The sequence below is a fragment of the Nansenia antarctica genome (genome assembly GCF_963989245.1).
Source record: "Nansenia antarctica genome assembly, contig: SCAFFOLD_212, whole genome shotgun sequence".
Classification (NCBI taxonomy): domain Eukaryota; kingdom Metazoa; phylum Chordata; class Actinopteri; order Argentiniformes; family Microstomatidae; genus Nansenia; species Nansenia antarctica.
The window spans coordinates 20,171-37,500 of record NW_027663108.1 but is presented as its reverse complement, the minus strand read 5'-3'; the positions used below and the strand labels follow the sequence as shown (position 1 = coordinate 37,500).

The following is a 17,330-nucleotide window of genomic DNA, read 5'->3' as shown; positions in this document are numbered from 1 at the left end:
CCGGGAGCCAATGAGAGCAGGCGGAACCCTGGTCGGAACACTAGGATGTGTTCCACTTCCCCCCCAGAGCAAACATCACATCACAACACCTCACACTCTAATCACACACTCACAGCTCGGCCCTGACCTGACTGTGTGGGTGTGTGGCAGGGGGTCCCTGGTTCAATTCCGGCCTTCTCTCTCTCTCTCTCTCTCTCTCCCTTCCTGTCATCTCTCTCTCTCTCTCATCCTTCCTGTCAATCTCTATCCCAATGAAGCAGAATTGCCCTGAAAACATATCTTTTAAAAAACAACTAAAGACGTACTCCTCCTAAAACCCCGCCAGAGGAGACGCCACTAGATCATGTACACAGGAACATGTCTGAGGGCTATGCAGCCTTCCCCCTCCCCCACCTGGAACAGTCTGGTCACCTCTCACTGTTCCTACCGCCCAGGTACACACCTGTCGTTACAGGTGACACCAACAAAATGACACCAATAAATGCCGGTTGAGAGAGGACGCTGGCGTTGCTTGTTCGCCACTTCTCCGCCCGAAATCTAGGTGTGATTGCAGCATACAGAGTAGATTGTCCTACAAAGACACTTGGATTTAGATTAGTAATATAAAAATTAATTACACCCCTATACTCTTCTTTTATCTATTTTTTTGTTTCTTTTTATTTTACTACTCGATCTTTTCAGTTTGTAAAGCGTCTTTGGGTGTCTAAAAAGTGCTATATACGTATTATTATTATTAACAAAGGGCAGCCAAGGTCTGGCCAAACGGGAAAGGGGGAGTATAGGAGGGAGAGGGGGGAGTGTAGGAGGGAGAGGGGGGAGTGTAGGAGGGAGAGGGGGGAGTATAGGAGGGAGAGGGGGGGAGTGTAGGAGGGAGAGGGGGGAGTATAGGAGGGAGAGGGGGGAGTGTAGGAGGGAGAGGGGGGGAGTGTAGGAGGGAGTGTAGGAGGGAGAGGGGGGAGTGTAGGAGGGAGAGGGGGGAGTGTAGGAGGGAGAGGGGGGGAGTGTAGGAGGGAGTGTAGGAGGGGAGTGTAGGAGGGAGTGTAGGAGGGAGAGGGGGGAGTGTAGGAGGGAGAGGGGGGAGTATAGGAGGGAGAGGGGGGGAGTGTAGGAGGGAGAGGGGGGGAGTGTAGGAGGGAGAGGGGGGAGTGTAGGAGGGAGAGGGGGGGAGTGTAGGAGGGAGAGGAGGGGAGTGTAGGAGGGAGAGGGGGGAAGAGTGTAGGAGGGAGAGGGGGGGAGTGTAGGAGGGAGAGGGGGGAGTGTAGGAGGGAGAGGGGGGAGTGTAGGAGGGAGAGGGGGGAGTGTAGGAGGGAGAGGGGGGAGTATAGGAGGGAGAGGGGGGGAGTGTAGGGGGGAGAGGGGGGAGTATAGGAGGGAGAGGGGGGAGTGTAGGAGGGAGAGGGGGGAGTGTAGGAGGGAGAGGGGGGGAGTGTAGGAGGGAGTGTAGGAGGGAGAGGGGGGAGTGTAGGAGGGAGAGGGGGGAGTGTAGGAGGGAGAGGGGGGGAGTGTAGGAGGGAGAGGGGGGGAGTGTAGGAGGGAGTGTAGGAGGGAGAGGGGGGAGTGTAGGAGGGAGAGGGGGGAGTATAGGAGGGAGAGGGGGGGAGTGTAGGAGGGAGAGGGGGGGAGTGTAGGAGGGAGAGGGGGGAGTGTAGGAGGGAGAGGGGGGGAGTGTAGGAGGGAGAGGGGGGGAGTGTAGGAGGGAGAGGGGGGAGTGTAGGAGGGAGAGGGGGGGAGTGTAGGAGGGAGAGGGGGGAAGAGTGTAGGAGGGAGAGGGGGGGAGTGTAGGAGGGAGAGGGGGGAGTGTAGGAGGGAGAGTGGGGGAGTGTAGGAGGGAGAGGGGGGAGTGTAGGAGGGAGAGGGGGGAGTGTAGGAGGGAGAGGGGGGAGTGTAGGAGGGAGAGGGGGGAGTGTAGGAGGGAGAGGGGGGAGTGTAGGAGGGAGAGTGGGGGAGTGTAGGAGGGAGAGGGGGGAGTGTAGGAGGGAGAGGGGGGAGTGTAGGAGGGAGAGGGGGGAGTGTAGGAGGGAGAGGGGGGGAGTGTAGGAGGGAGAGGGGGGAGTGTAGGAGGGAGAGGGGGGAGTGTAGGAGGGAGAGGGGGGGAGTGTAGGAGGGAGAGGGGGGAGTGTAGGAGGGAGAGGGGGGAGTGTAGGAGGGAGGGGGGAGTGTAGGAGGGAGAGGGGGGGAGTGTAGGAGGGAGAGGGGGGGAGTATAGGAGGGAGAGGGGGGAGTGTAGGAGGGAGAGGGGGGAGTGTAGGAGGGAGAGGGGGGAGTGTAGGAGGGAGAGGGGGGAGTGTAGGAGGGAGGGGGGAGTGTAGGAGGGAGAGGGGGGGAGTGTAGGAGGGAGAGGGGGGGAGTGTAGGAGGGAGAGGGGGGGAGTATAGGAGGGAGAGGGGGGGAGTGTAGGAGGGAGAGGGGGGGGAGCGTAGGAGGGAGAGGGGGGGAGTGTAGGAGGGAGAGGGGGGGAGTGTAGGAGGGAGAGGGGGGGAGTGTAGGAGGGAGAGGGGGGAGTGTAGGAGGGAGAGGGGGGGAGTATAGGAGGGAGAGGGGGGGAGTGTAGGAGGGAGAGGGGGGGGAGCGTAGGAGGGAGAGGGGGGAAGAGTGTAGGAGGGAGAGGGGGAAGAGTGTAGGAGGGAGAGGGGGGAGTGTAGGAGGGAGAGGGGGGAGTGTAGGAGGGAGAGGGGGGAAGAGTGTAGGAGGGAGAGGAGGGAGTGTAGGGGGGAGTGTAGGAGGGAGAGGGGGGGAGTGTAGGAGGGAGAGGGGGGAGTGTAGGAGGGAGAGGGCCCCAGGACCACACCTCTCACCCCAGCACTTAAAAAAAGTATGTCTGTCTGTCTGTCTTCGTTTGATTTGAAAAGTACTAAAAGCCTACTGATGGGGGTCTAGTGTGGGGGTAGGTGAACTGATGGGGGTCTAGTGTGGGGGTAGGTGAACTGATGGGGGTCTAGTGTTGGGGTAGGTGAACTGATGGGGGTCTAGTGTTGGGGTAGGTGAACTGATGGGGGTCTAGTGTTGGGGTAGGTGAACTGATGGGGGTCTAGTGTGGGGGTAGGTGAACTGATGGGGGTCTAGTGTTGGGGTAGGTGAACTGATGGGGGTCTAGTGTGGGGGTAGGTGAACTGATGGGGGTCTAGTGTTGGGGTAGGTGAACTGATGGGGGTCTAGTGTGGGCCGTGCTGCCATTGTCAGTGGTGTAGCGCCCTCTTGTTGTGGTCTAGAGTAGTGGAGCATAGTGTGGGGGGTAGGGTGCTACAGGACTCTCCGTTCCATTCGTTATCTCAGTACTTGTATCAATCAATCACAATAAGGTTGAATCTAATCTGAGATCTAACCACTATGACACCACAACAACAACAATAATGAGACTACATAATACACTGAAGCTACTTAAATATTAAAACTAGAGTTGTGGTTTTTCCTCCAATTCCCATTAGCTCCAACAACAACAACAACAACAACAACAACAACAACAGCAACAGCAACAGCCTGTTCCAACATTCCCATGTGAGCATTGAGCAACACCAGTGGAGGACCAGCAGGTTGGGGCAGATACAGACAGTCACATGATCCCCTGCAGGTCAGCCAGAGGCCTAACAATGTTCTGCAACTGGACCAGCCTGTTTACCAGGAGAGACCTGAACCAGCCTGTTAGCCAGGAGAGAGACCTCCTCAAGGCCCAGACCCAGGCTCAGGTCCGACGCCCAACTCAGCCTGAGGGTCCCACGTACCAACCTCAAGAGGAAGGGTGACCGTGCCTTTGCAGTGATAGCACCGACCCTGTGGAACGCGCTGCGCTCCCTTCTGCCATCAAGTTTGCCCCCACTCTGGACTCCTTTAGAGCCAAGTTAAAAACCCACCTCTTCCAAAATGACATTCCCTAAATCTACTCCCTATTTGTTGTGAATTGTATGCCTGAGTTTTACGTTTAAGTCGTCTGTGTCTGATTGCTCTCTGTGTTCCTTGTCTTTGTCTTTATCTGTTCCTTTACCCGGGCTGCGCCCCGGGCCGATGTAAAAGTTGGATGGGGGTTGCATTATAAATGAAATTAACATAACATAACATAACAGAGAGACCAGCCTGTTTACCAGGAGAGACCTGAACCAGCCTGTTAGCCAGGAGAGAGACCAGCCTGTTAGCCAGGAGAGAGACCAGCCTTTTAGCCAGGAGAGAGACCAGCCTTTTAGCCAGGAGAGAGACCAGCCTTTTAGCCAGGAGAGAGACCAGCCTGTTTACCAGGAGAGAGACCAGCCTGTTTACCAGGAGAGACCTGAACCAGCCTGTTAGCCAGGAGAGACCAGCCTGTTAGTCAGGAGAGAGACCAGCCTGTGTATGAAGCTGATTCCACGTTACTGTTTACCAGGAGAGACCAGCCTGTTTCCCAGGAGGCAGGAGAGATGTCTCTCTCTCTGGGAATGAGAGAGAGAGGACAGCAACAACATGGTTGTTATCTGGCAGGCTAATATACTGGCTAAGCCCCACGACTGGCTGAGGAACTTTTTAAGAACAACGTCATTCAGCCATCAGAGACAGTTACTCTGGTCATAGCTAAACCTGTAGTTCCTCTGGTCATAGCTAAACCTGTAGGTTAGTTTGTCTTGACATGTTTACATAGTAGCACCGCCAGGTTGACAGCATGGAGCAGAGACACTCTGTACTCTCTGAGGAGAACACTGACATGGAGGAACACCTGGCCCTGGCCCACCTGGGAGCCCAGATGCCTCCTCTCCTCCCCTCCTCTCCCGTCCCCTCCTCTCCTCTCCTCTCATCTCATCTCTGGCCTGCTCCTGGGAGCCCAGACGCCTGCTCCCCTCCCCTCCTCTCCTCCGAGCCCAGACGTCTGCGAGGGGAGAGAGAACTATTCTGAGGTTTCAACTGGTACTGAACAGAGAAGGTAATCATTCAGAGTAGCTGTGCCTGAAGGCCTGACCTGGCCTCTCCCCTCCTCTCCTGGCCTCCCCTCCTCTCCAACACATGCATTTCACTTCCTCGCTGTATAATTTGCGCTTTTATTTGGAACAAACGTGACAGTTGATGATGTAATCCAGCGTCATGCTGTTCAGGCATCCTTGGGAGAACCCTGCATCACCCCCCCACCCCCTCAGGCCTCCGATTTCTACCTCCACCAGCCTCCCCTTCACTATACTGGCTCCCCACTGGTGGAACGAGCTTCCCACTGCTGTCTGAACTGCAGAATCAAAGTACCCATCTTCCGCCGGAGACTGAAGACATCCATCTCTTCAGGCTACACCTGAACTGTCCCTCCTGAGACATCTACTACCCCCCTGTAATGTTTCTCCTGCGTAATAATTTAATAAATACAATTTCCATGACAACTGTCAATGGCCCCAGGCCAGAGCAAAGACTACGTTTTCCTGGTGTGACTGGTGGATAGATGATTCAGTTACTTAGTCAAATGTAATTTGTTGTAAATCGCTTTGGAATAAGGCATCGACTAAATGCCCAAAACTGTTAATGTAATGTCTGTGGTATACTGTAGCAAGGCTAATTCAGATGTTCTAGGGATGCACGATATGCATTTTTCCCAACCGATACCGATACCGATATTTACCCGCTTCTCGTGGCCGATACCGATACCGATACCGATATTATTATTATTATTTTATTTTTTCTTTCCTAGCACCAGGGGAGCTTCCCCTCCCAAATTTCGTTGTTTGGTACCTGTACTATATCAATGACAATAAAGACCATTCAGATATCATTTCACAGTTGATAACCTGTAGTTCATGCACACCTGAAGGTAAGAAAGGCTATGTAGTGAGCAAAGATTGATGATTTAATATTCCATAGTGATCTCACCAAATCTAACTTACATCACTATTGTTAACACAACAAAGAGAACACTTCTGAGTCTTCAAATGTTCATTTATTATTTCCTCTAACAAACAGAATCTGTTATACAGTGCACAATGCTTTTTTTAGCCAAGATCTGGCCTCCTTTTATGAAAACAAAAAAGGCTCACCTAAGAGTAATTAGATCAAAAAAGTGCTTAAAGTGTCCTACCATCTCATCTTCCTCCCGATCGCAACACAGTCGGATACTTCTCTGGCTCAGTACAGCCTCATTAACGGCAAGTTGTAAACTGTGGGCCATACAGCCCAAGCTTGCAACTTCACATTCATCACAAGCCCTGACCATATTGCGCGCATTGTCCCTCAGCACAACGTGCACCCGCTCCTTAGGTATATTCCACTGTCCAAACATGGTTTCAAAAGCGCCGCGGATGGCTGTCGCAGTATGCGAACCGGAGAACTCCTGCGCATGAAGCAGTGTCTTCTTCATATTGAAGTCCTCATCCAGCCACTGGGCCGTTAAACTAAGCATACTGACTGGACTAACGTCAGAAGTCCATATGTCCGTGGTAAAACTTATCTGGCTTACGCTAGTATCGATCAGACTATGGATGTGTGTGGCGACTGTATCATACAGAGCCGGCAGGCACACGTCTGCAAAATAGCGGCGACTTGGGAGTACATACCGGGGCTCTAAATGTGAAATTAGCTGGCGAAATCCTTTATCTTCTACTACAGAGAAAGGCTGGTCGTCGAGGGCCATCAACTCCATTATTTTTTCATTGATGGCTTGAGCCTTTGAGCTGTCTCGAGTGAACTTCCTGCTGTTTTCAAATGCGTTTTCAATAGGCACCGCTTTTTTTTCCGTGGCTGGGCTAACGTGTTCTGCTACGAGTGCTTGATATTCCTTCCATACAGCGTGCTTGCAATGGTGATTCTTCAGGTGACTTATTAGATTCGTTGTGTTGTAACTCTTTGCCCTTTGCCCTCCTCTCCGAACTTTTGTTGAACATGTATTGCAAATTGCAAACGCAACATCTGCCTTAGAAATTGTGAAGAATGTCCACACAGGGGAAGGCATGTTTCGCTCGCGTCTCGTCTATACAAACTGCGTGCCTGAGCGCGGAACCCGGAAGCAGAGTGCGGAAACCGGAAACCGGAAGCAGAAATATTTCCGGCTTCATATTATCGGTTTAAATATCGGCTAATTTTATAATAAATACCGATACCGATAAACATTAATTCCTCAATATCGGGCCGATAAATATCGGTGCCGATAATATCGTGCATCCCTAAGATGTTGGGGTCTTATCTGGTGGGCTAATATGGCAGGCTAAAATGGTAGGCTAATACAGTATTATGGTAGGCTAGTATGGTAGGCTAATGCAGTAATATGGTAGGCTAATACAGTAATATTGCAGGCTAACATGGTAGTAATATGGTAATAATACAATAATATGGCACGCTAACATGGTAGGCTAATACAGTATTATGGTAGGCTAGCTTGGTAGGCTAATATAGTATTATGGTAGGCTAACTTGGCACTGTTGGCAGGCTAATAGAGTAATATGCTAGGCTAAGATGCTGGCTAACGTCTCCTGGCTGCGTTCCCTTCCTGGACGCTGAGCGGTGTGTAACGATGCCTCCTGCTCAGCAGCATCACATGGAGACAGTGAGAGAGAGAGAGACTGGTCATCTGACCAGACCGCCTGTCAGCACACAGGCCAAAGTTACACCGTCAGAGTCCGCCCTCTATTAATACACCACCACAACACAGGAGGGGAACACTGTTGCTGCAATAGTCCCCCTGTGTTGTTGTGACGTAGTGACGAGTTTAAGGGCACTGATATCAGATGGCATGCTGCTTTTCCATCTGATGCTTATCATCACATGTCTAGCGTTATTATAAGCTACGTTTAGTTTAGGTCTGTTTCTTTAGGCAGTAAATGAGTGAAATAGGGCGTTCAGCATAAGTGATTACGGGTACTGTTTTTACTGCTGCTTTCAGAGAGAGTGAAATGTGACCGCTGGGGTATGGTGACTAATGCACCAGGGAGCATCTCTCATCTGTGGGTCAGAGTGACCCGCCTGGCAACGCTGTTACCGTCCCTCTGCACAGTCACACACGGCCTCTCTCTCTACAGAGGCAGGATAGCCCAGATCTTCATCTATCTAAGGGAATCCCCTGAGTGTGAGGTGGCCGGCAGGCCTCACACTCACCACACAGCGTTAGACAGATAGATGAAAAGACGTGGATACATTTCTCACTAGCTCAATCAATGCGACTAAATACACGTTTCATAGTTGAAACTTTAATTGAGTCGCATTGATGCTGTAATAATCTAAAATGCAATCTTATCTACAAGTCTAAAGTTACAATGTGAAAGCATACAACAAGCACTGACTGCTTGGCCATTTCCTTCCTACTTCTAAGGATATGAACTGTGTAGTCTTGTAGCAGATGAACATTATTTCACAGAGCATCACCAGTAGTATTTCCCTGGGAGCTGTACTGGCCAGGGCCTGGTTAATGAGCAGGTAAACACACACAGGTATGGATGCATGTCTTCATGGTTTATAACCAGGTAAACAAACAGGTATGGATGCATGTCTTCATGTTAATAGTCAGGTAAACACACAGGTATGGATGCATGTCTTCATGGTTAATGACCAGGTAAACAAACAGGTATGGATGCATGTCTTCATGGTTAATGACCAGGTAAACAAACAGGTAAGGATGCATGTCTTCATGTTAATAGTCAGGTAAACAAACAGGTATGGATGCATGTCTTCATGGTTAATGACCAGGTAAACAAACAGGTATGGATGCATGTCTTCATGGTTAATAACCAGGTAAACACACAGGTATGGATGCATGTCTTCATGGTTAATAACCAGGTAAACACACAGGTATGGATGCATGTCTTCATGGTTAATGACCAGGTAAACAAACAGGTATGGATGCATGTCTTCATGTTAATAGTCAGGTAAACAAACAGGTATGGATGCATGTCTTCATGGTTAATGACCAGGTAAACACACAGGTATGGATGCATGTCTTCATGGTTAATGACCAGGTAAACACACAGGTATGGATGCATGTCTTCATGGTTAATAGCCAGGTAAACACACAGGTATGGATGCATGTCTTCATGGTTTATAACCAGGTAAACAAACAGGTATGGATGCATGTCTTCATGGTTTATGACCAGGTAAACAAACAGGTATAGATGCATGTCTTCATGGTTTATAACCAGGTAAACAAACAGGTATAGATGCATGTCTTCATGGTTTATAACCAGGTAAACAAACAGGTATGGATGCATGTCTTCATGGTTTATAACCAGGTAAACAAACAGGTATGGATGCATGTCTTCATGGTTAATGACCAGGTAAACACACAGGTATGGATGCATGTCTTCATGGTTAATGACCAGGTAAACACACAGGTATGGATGCATGTCTTCATGTTAATAGCCAGGTAAACAAACAGGTATTTGAGCATCATGTCATCGGCAACTACCGATGCAAAACAGGCGGTTATGTCACGAAATCAGCACGAACACGAAATGCAGGCAAGCCGTCTGACAATCCTAGATATTAACGGAGGCGGTCTTGGGCAAGCGGACAGCAAATTCGGTAAACGCCATTTCGAGGGAGTGGGGCTTGGATGTGGCCTTGTCCTGTGGGCAGGCTAACCCTACCCCACCCTGCGAGCTAGTCAGCCCAGGGAACAAGACAGCCCCGCGGGGCAAGGCTGTAGGCGAGTCCGCGGCGTCTGACTGGGCCTGTGCGACCAACGGTCCCACCCTCCGGGGTACCTGTCCATAGGACCCGTCTATCGCCATGTAAACAGCTAGCTAAGCTAATGGTAGCATATATCAGCCACCAGCCTCGACACCCCCACCCTCGCGCTGGGGGGCAGCGTTCGTACACTCGCTCCGAGAGCGCCGGAGCGCACACTGGGTTCGACGTCGTGTGATTTGATTGGACGAGAGGCATTCCATGAGTGCTGGTCAGATTTCCAGAACGCGTTTACGAACGCAGCCGGAGAGTCCCAGCCTAACAGACACCAGGCCGTTCTCCCTGTCGGACGGTGGAGTCAGCTGCTAAATCAGCCAGTTAGCTGACCACAGTGTGCCCTCAGGCAGCTCCATGATAACATGCTGTTTAACCGTTAAGACGCTGAGACAGGGACGGTAGAAAGCAGAGACATCGGGACTGTCATCCCCACTGGTTTCACCACGTCACTGGACCCTCCAACCTCCAACACTGCGGAAATCAACCCTAGCTGTGCTAAGCTAACCGCTAACTGTGCTAAACTAAACCCGCTATGCTACGCTAACCCACTATGGTGACAGGCTAACTGCGCTAAGCTAACCCGCTAACCGTGTCGTTCGCCAGCTAACCGCTAAGCTAGCTGTCAGCGGCGAGCTGCTTACCCGTGTCTCCGATGATGATGTATTTGAAGAGGTACGCGTATGCCATGGCCGCTGGGCGCTGTGTCAACCTGCCTGGGCCGGTGTGACTGGGGGCTCCGGTAGCTTCACAGCCTAGTAGAAGATGTCTGTGTGAACGTAGCGACGGTGCCTGGCTAGCCTCCTTTCTCTCTCTGAAGGAACAATAAACACCTCCTAGCCTCGTCTGGCGACGTCACCACGCCACGCCCTCGCCACGCACGCTACAAAAAGGGCTCTTTGGCCCCCGGCAGGGTTGCCAGATGGGGCGGGATACCGCCGAAAGGGCTACTTTTGATCACACTGGCCCGGGAAAAAAAGGCATTTGTGCGGGTGGGGTAGATGAATGGCATTTAGGCGGCATCAAAATGTCAGTGGCTAGCTGACAATAAACTATCAATACACCTAGGTAAAACTGAAACCATCCTATACGGATCCCCATCTAAACTCAGAAAGGCTGAACATTTTAAAATAAAAGTGGGTAACATTAATATCACAAGAAAAGAGGATATTACATACCTGGGCTCCATCTTAGAGGCAAATCTTTCCGGAGATAAAATGGCAGCAAAAGTAATCAAAAAAGTGAACCATAGAACTAGATTCTTGTACAGGATATCCTCACTTGTCAGTAAAAACACACTGAGGACCCTACCAGGAGCTCTCATTCAATGTCACTTCGACTATGCCGTAACATCATGGTACTATAGAACCACAAAGGCCCATAAAACAAGACTCCAGACAGCCCAAAATAAACTGGTTAGGCTTCTGCTAGGCCTCAACCCTAGGACACATCTAACCGCTGCTCATTTTTTGAGCCTTGATTGGCTACGAGTAGTTGACAGAGTGCAGCAGCTTGCACTGGGCCTGGTCTTCAAGATACGCTACACCACAAAGACACCCAAGTACCTGTCAACATACTTCCAAAAAGTGAACAACGTCCACACATACAACACCAGAGGAAGCTCCACGAACCACGTTCAACCGCGTTGCACCACAAACAAGGGGATAAACTCGTTTGCAAACTATGCAGTAAAAATGTGGAACGCCCTTCCTATAATCTTAAAGGAGTGCAAAACACTGCCCACCTTCAAAACCACTCTCAAAAAACATTTACAGGAGGCTGCAATCCGTAACTGGACCCTCTAAATCAAAAATCAAATTAAAAGACCCGAACTACCCACTGTACATACTTTGTGTTTTGTCCCCCGCCCCCACCTGTGGTGTATGTCCCCACCTGTCCTACCCGCTGTACATACCTTATGTTTTGTCGTATTGTTCTTCCCATGATGGATGTATGTTTATCTTGTAGATAGTAATAGTTATTTGTCTGTATTATCTTGTAGATAGTACTAGTTTTTTTTGTCTGTCTTACATGTAATGATGAATTGAGAATCAAGGACCCCAATTGAAATAAGCCAGTGGCTTTCTTGGGTTTTTATCCTGTTAGTTGACCTTGTATGTAAAATGTACTTTCATGTACCTACTTCTGCAAATCTTCTAATAAAGTTTTCAATCAATCAAAAAGTGCCTGAAAGTTACAAAATGCGTGAAGTTAAAACACACCCCCTAGTAGCTAAATACAATGTGCAGGTTTTTTTAATTTTATTTTACAAACATCATTGGCAACAGACATACAGTTTAGGGGCAGGAGATGGGCACCTGCCCAATAGTAATTAGCGGTTTTCTGACAATAATAGTTTTTGGGCTGGTGGTTTTTGGTGCATTTAGCGGGTTTTTTAGGCTGGAAATTGTCAATCCCATCTGGCAACCCGGAAGTCCGTCCACCTGCCTTCCCACCTACCTAACCGTTGCCCCGTACTAGGACGCGGGGCGCGTCCTAACTATTCCCACCGTAGTTGGGGTAGACCACGCCAACTTCTGGAATATGTAGTCTTTTTTTTTTTTTCACTAAGAATAGGTGCGCGTTCCAGGGCCCACAGGGCAATGAGAGCCGCGGCCGTGCCCGCGGCGAACATTGACCGTTGGCCCGCGGCAAACTCAGCGCCGCCGAGTTGCATACAGAGATGGGTAACCTATATCTAATCGTGCACCCCGTGTTACGTCACAAGCTAAAATCCAATGGGGTTGCGGAACGACCTGCGGGGCGGAAGAACAAGATACAGAGAACACCCCTACATATTCCAGAAGTTGGCGTGGCGTGGGCGTGGTGTGGGCGTGGTCTACCCCAACTACGGTGGGAATCGTTAGGACGCGCCCGGGGCAGTTTACCTGTGTGTGTGTGTGTGTGTGTGTGTGTGTGTGTGTGTGTACTGTGTGTGTGTGTGTGTGTGTGTGTGTACTGTGTGTGTGTGTGTGTGTGTGTGGGGGGGGGGGGGGGGGGGGTGTAAATGCTCTACCTGACAGATAAGAACTGTAATCTTTTGAAAAGTATGGCATTCAGTTCCACCATGGTAGAAACGTCTTTCAAGAGGGCCTCTTGGCTGAAGAGAACTCGCAGTTCTCAGCTTGTTTAGGTTATTATGTCCTTAGGTGAGTCTGGTTGTGTTGTAAGGCTGGCGGCCATCTTAGGTGAGTCTGTTTGTGTTGTAAGGCTGGCGGCCATCTTAGGTGAGTCTGTTTGTGTTGTAAGGCTGGCGGCCATCTTAGGTGAGTCTATTTGTGTTGTAGGCTGGCGGCCATCTTAGGTGAGTCTGGTTGTGTTGTTGGGCTGGCGGCCATCTTGGGTGAATCTGCAGGGCTGCCAAGTTTCACCAAAAGTTTGGAGTGAGATTTTTTGGCGGTGGAGCGAAAACTGTTTCAGTATGACTTTTATTAAACTGCGGTTCCTCCCGCGCACGCCCACATACAACATCCGGGTCTTACATGCAACATTATCAGGTCACCCCTAGGTAAGGTGACCAGATTTCTCAGATGCAATCTGGGGACATTTCCAACTTTTTAGTGGCACCACCAGTGTCCTAACCTAACGCAATCTCCCCAACCGACAAACGTTCGACATCTAATATACATATATACATCAATATCAGTGGAGGCTCCTCCATAGAGGTGGAGGAGGCCTGGCCTCCCCAATAATTTGAGAGAAGAGAGAGAGATTTAAAAAAGCAATAATTATATTTTTTATCAGACACACAACATACAATTCAGAACAATACTTCATCCATTTCTAATATTTATCCTGCAGAACAGCACTCATACACGCGTGTGGCGGGAAAAGGTACTACACGGAGGCCAGGCCTCCTGTCGGAAAGTGGTTTCTCATAGAATGCAATTTTTTTCATGGCAATATGTGATTGGCCAAATCACTGAAAATGGGTGGGAACAGGAGGCCTGGCCTCCGTGTAGTACCTTTTCCCGCCACACGCGTATGAGTGCTGTTCTGCAGGATAAATATTAGAAATGGATGATGTATTGTTCTGAATTGTATGTTGTGTGTCTGATTGACATAGTGTTTGAGTGCTTTTGACATGTCATTGATTGTATGTAGTATGTTGTGGTGAATGTTGTGAGCCTGAGCGGAAGGAATAATAGCTGCTGCAGGCGGACCAGAGATTCATGCCAATTGTTTTGTTTATTTGATGACCCATTGTGCAGGCAATAAAAGCTGCTTCATCCACCATCCTGAGAGTGTCCCAATCCCTTCAGTACCGCCAAACACAAATTAATAATTTTTAACAAAGACAGATAAGAAGAACAGGGAACATTCCATCGCGAGTGAAGCGAGCAAGCGGAAAAAAAATTGGCCTCCTCAATTCTGGAAGTCACCAGCCTCCACTGATCAATATACACCAAGTAGCCTTAATTATCTTAACACAACTCTAACTAACTCCAACTTTGCTATTTGGGTCATTGACGGATAAGACTTTTGAACAGGCCAATTTTTAAATACTAAAAATAAGGATATATTTGGCCATTGTTCAAACATTTGGAATGTAGTGTACATATACATTTATGCAAAAACTCAAAATTAAGAGATTTTAGTGTTTTTAAAGTTGAATTAATAGGACACAGCCTTAAAAAAAGTCATTTGGGGCGACCGTAATTTATCTAAAAATTAATATATTTCCTCAACATTACTAATATTTTAACAAGTATCAGTAATTAAATAAACAGTTTAAGAAAGACAGGCTTGTGAGCCCTTTCATTTTTTGTGAACCACGATTTGACAAGTTTATTCTATAATGGCAGTGTCTCCCTTGTAATGCAGTTACAATACAAATTTTCGCTCTAAAACCCATAAAACTGATTTAAAATGTGTACAGATAATATCCACTTAAGCATGGTTATTAACTGGTTATTAAGCAGTTGATTAATATTTGAGCCAAAACTGATGGATATTCTATTTTGAATTTAGTACAGTTATTGCGAATCGTTGGTTACCCCACATGACAGATGGTCGCCCCAAATGATGAGAAAACTGCAGGCAGTTAAAAGTCTATTTGAAATGTACACAATACAGTTCAGACGAAAGAAAACTGAACAAAGTTTTTATTACAATCTTTTCAAGTGGTCAAGTCAAAAATATTCTTCAATTCATTCAAATATCACAGAACTAAAACGTTTGAAAACGTGAAACGCATGGTATGTTACAAGCTTCGTCAGGAACATTCAAATATCACAAATGTTAAAAACATTAAACATTTAAAAAGTTAAAGTGCAATGGACATTACATGCTTCAGGAACTTCTTCAAGAACAAACATTTCACAAATGTCCATTTTCATGTCCTTGTCATCTCATCTTTGGTTTTGTCAATCTATGAGTGAGAGAAGGAGGGTTAAGGAGCATCACTTTTGTGGACCCTGGTAGTCACATTGAACAGGGATTAACAATTTCAGTCAATAAAAAGTAAACAGTTGTATGTATGGAATAAAAATGAAACACCAACACTGTTCTATAGAGTCAATAAACAATAAACACCAACATAGTTGCATGGATGAAATCAACGCTAAACAACTACAACACAGTTGTATCAGTTCCCCATATATGACCTACAACACAGGCTGGTTGGAGCAGTGGATCATTTGTTACATTAAAACAATGTTTAGGAACATCAGCATTTAACAAACTAGCCTATTTCCATTTCATTGTTACTGTAATTTTATTGTCTTTGCTATTGTCATTTCATTCTCATTTGTCACTTCCATTTTTTTTCGTTCCTTTATTTCCCCATTTTATTGCCATTTCATTTTCCTTACTCATTGCATTGTGACCAATGACCATCTAATCATTGTGACCAGACTCATGGTAAACTGCAGGCATTTCTTTAACACCAGGGGCCTCATTTATAGAATATGGATAAAATGTGATCTTACCCTTGGTGTACGTAGAAAACCATGTCAAAATAGTGAATCATAAAATTTCAACGTGAGTCAATTTGACAGTGGAAACGATCGTAGCTCTACGTCAGGTCTTGACTTGACGTACGCACATTACCTACTAGTTATGCAAAGTTATTACAGGCATGTGAGCCGCACTCGAACACGTTAATGCCTACTTAACTGTAATGCATGCGAAGTGAAAGTGGCTCGTAATAAAATTAACAATGTTGTTATCAGCCGAGAAAATTAGTTTAATTCAAGATTTAAAGGGAACTGATGTTTATGATTGTATTTCAGTCTTCCTTTATATGCCATTAGGCTATTGTATGGTGTAATCATTCTAAATTGAGGCGTGATAAAGGCAGTCGGGTATATCCCAGCCCTCCTTCAGCCGCATCCTGCCTGATGTGATCGGGGGAATTGGGGGGCGTGCGTTTGCGACCGCGCGTCTATTTCTGATAAGACAGTCGATCTCCTCCTCAGTAAAGTTTCTCTTCTTTTGTTTGTCTACCATCGTGTGAACTCGTCAAAGGTGCTGCTCAACACCTCAATCAAGCCTATTAATAGCACTTGGCTTAATTCAGCCTCTATAATTGAGCCGCTATCACAGGGCGTAAATACAAAGCTCATTCACCTGCGTTCAATTTCAAGTATATTTGTTATTTATAGACGGAAGTACGTACGACAGACGTACGCAATTTTAAACAAGCACAGCCCGTTTTATAAATAATGCTTACGTCCATTTAGAAAAATGTGCTTACGTGCAAGTTAAAGATGACGTTCAAGTACATTTTTATAAATGAGCCCCCAGGCATTTCCCAGTCTTGGCAAGTCAGCTTCGAGACGCGAGAAGCATTCTGGTGGCCAAAATTACATACAAACTTAAGTTCAAGATATTACAGAAAAGGTCATTCCTAATCCTACTAACATGACAGTTTCAAATACACCAGAGAAAGATATAGCCTACTGCATGTTACCTATAGTTTTTTACCTTTCTTTTTTCCTGGCAAGATAGTGGGCTCTTGCTGCAGGGTCTGCGTTGACCCGCTGCCTGTATCGAGCAGTCTTCTGTTTGCTTGTTTGTGGTGCCATCTCGAAAATAGGTTAAACTAGTTAAACATAACTAATACATCTACAATTACCTAAATGGAATGTCATGCTATACAATTTTTACATTTCTTTCATAAGATTGCACAATAATCAAAAAGAAACGTTAATTCCTAAATAGGAATGGAAAATGACTGAAATTTAGACAAATATGTGTTAAAGTATACAAAGAGTTATGCTAAAACAAAGAACTGTATGTATATAAATCATTAATAAAATATAAATATACAGAAACTACAAATACAGGACGTATATCTATCATGTAAGACACTCAGCAGTGGTCGCCCCACATGATACTAGGTCACCCCAGATGATGTTTTCAAGTTCAGTCAAATATTACAGGCTAACAGTTAGCTACAGAAACCAAACTAGCTACTTCTTACCACATGTCACTATCAAATTTATCATAACAATATAGATTTGCAGATACAACTTATTATTCACAGTTTTGGGGGGGTCGTCCCACATGATATCCAAAAGTGGCAAGTACATGACAGCAGTTAAAAAAGAGATTTATTTGCAAATATGAGAGACTTACTAACCTGCCAGTTGTTTCTCTGGGTCCCTCACATGTGGCTGGCGGATGCAACATCTGTCCTTGAGGTGGTTTCAAAATAAAAGTCCCACAATTGTGTTTTATTGATGGTCGCCCGAGATGATATTTCATAAAATGAACATATTCGGACA

The 17,330-nt window shown here is 47.2% G+C and overlaps 1 protein-coding gene across 1 annotated transcript in view; it reads right to left on the bottom strand.

The window, feature by feature from the left end:
- The window catches only part of rab2a (RAB2A, member RAS oncogene family), a gene marked incomplete at its 3' end in the record, with an annotated part of 30,106 nt that extends 19,701 nt beyond the window's left edge, over nucleotides 1-10,405 (bottom strand). The window contains exon 1 of the mRNA XM_080550993.1: nucleotides 10,245-10,405. Coding sequence (XP_080407119.1) covers nucleotides 10,245-10,290 — 46 coding nt within the window. The 5' untranslated portion in view covers nucleotides 10,291-10,405. The remainder of the gene's footprint in view (nucleotides 1-10,244) is intronic.
- Between the last annotated feature and the right edge of the window lie 6,925 nt (nucleotides 10,406-17,330).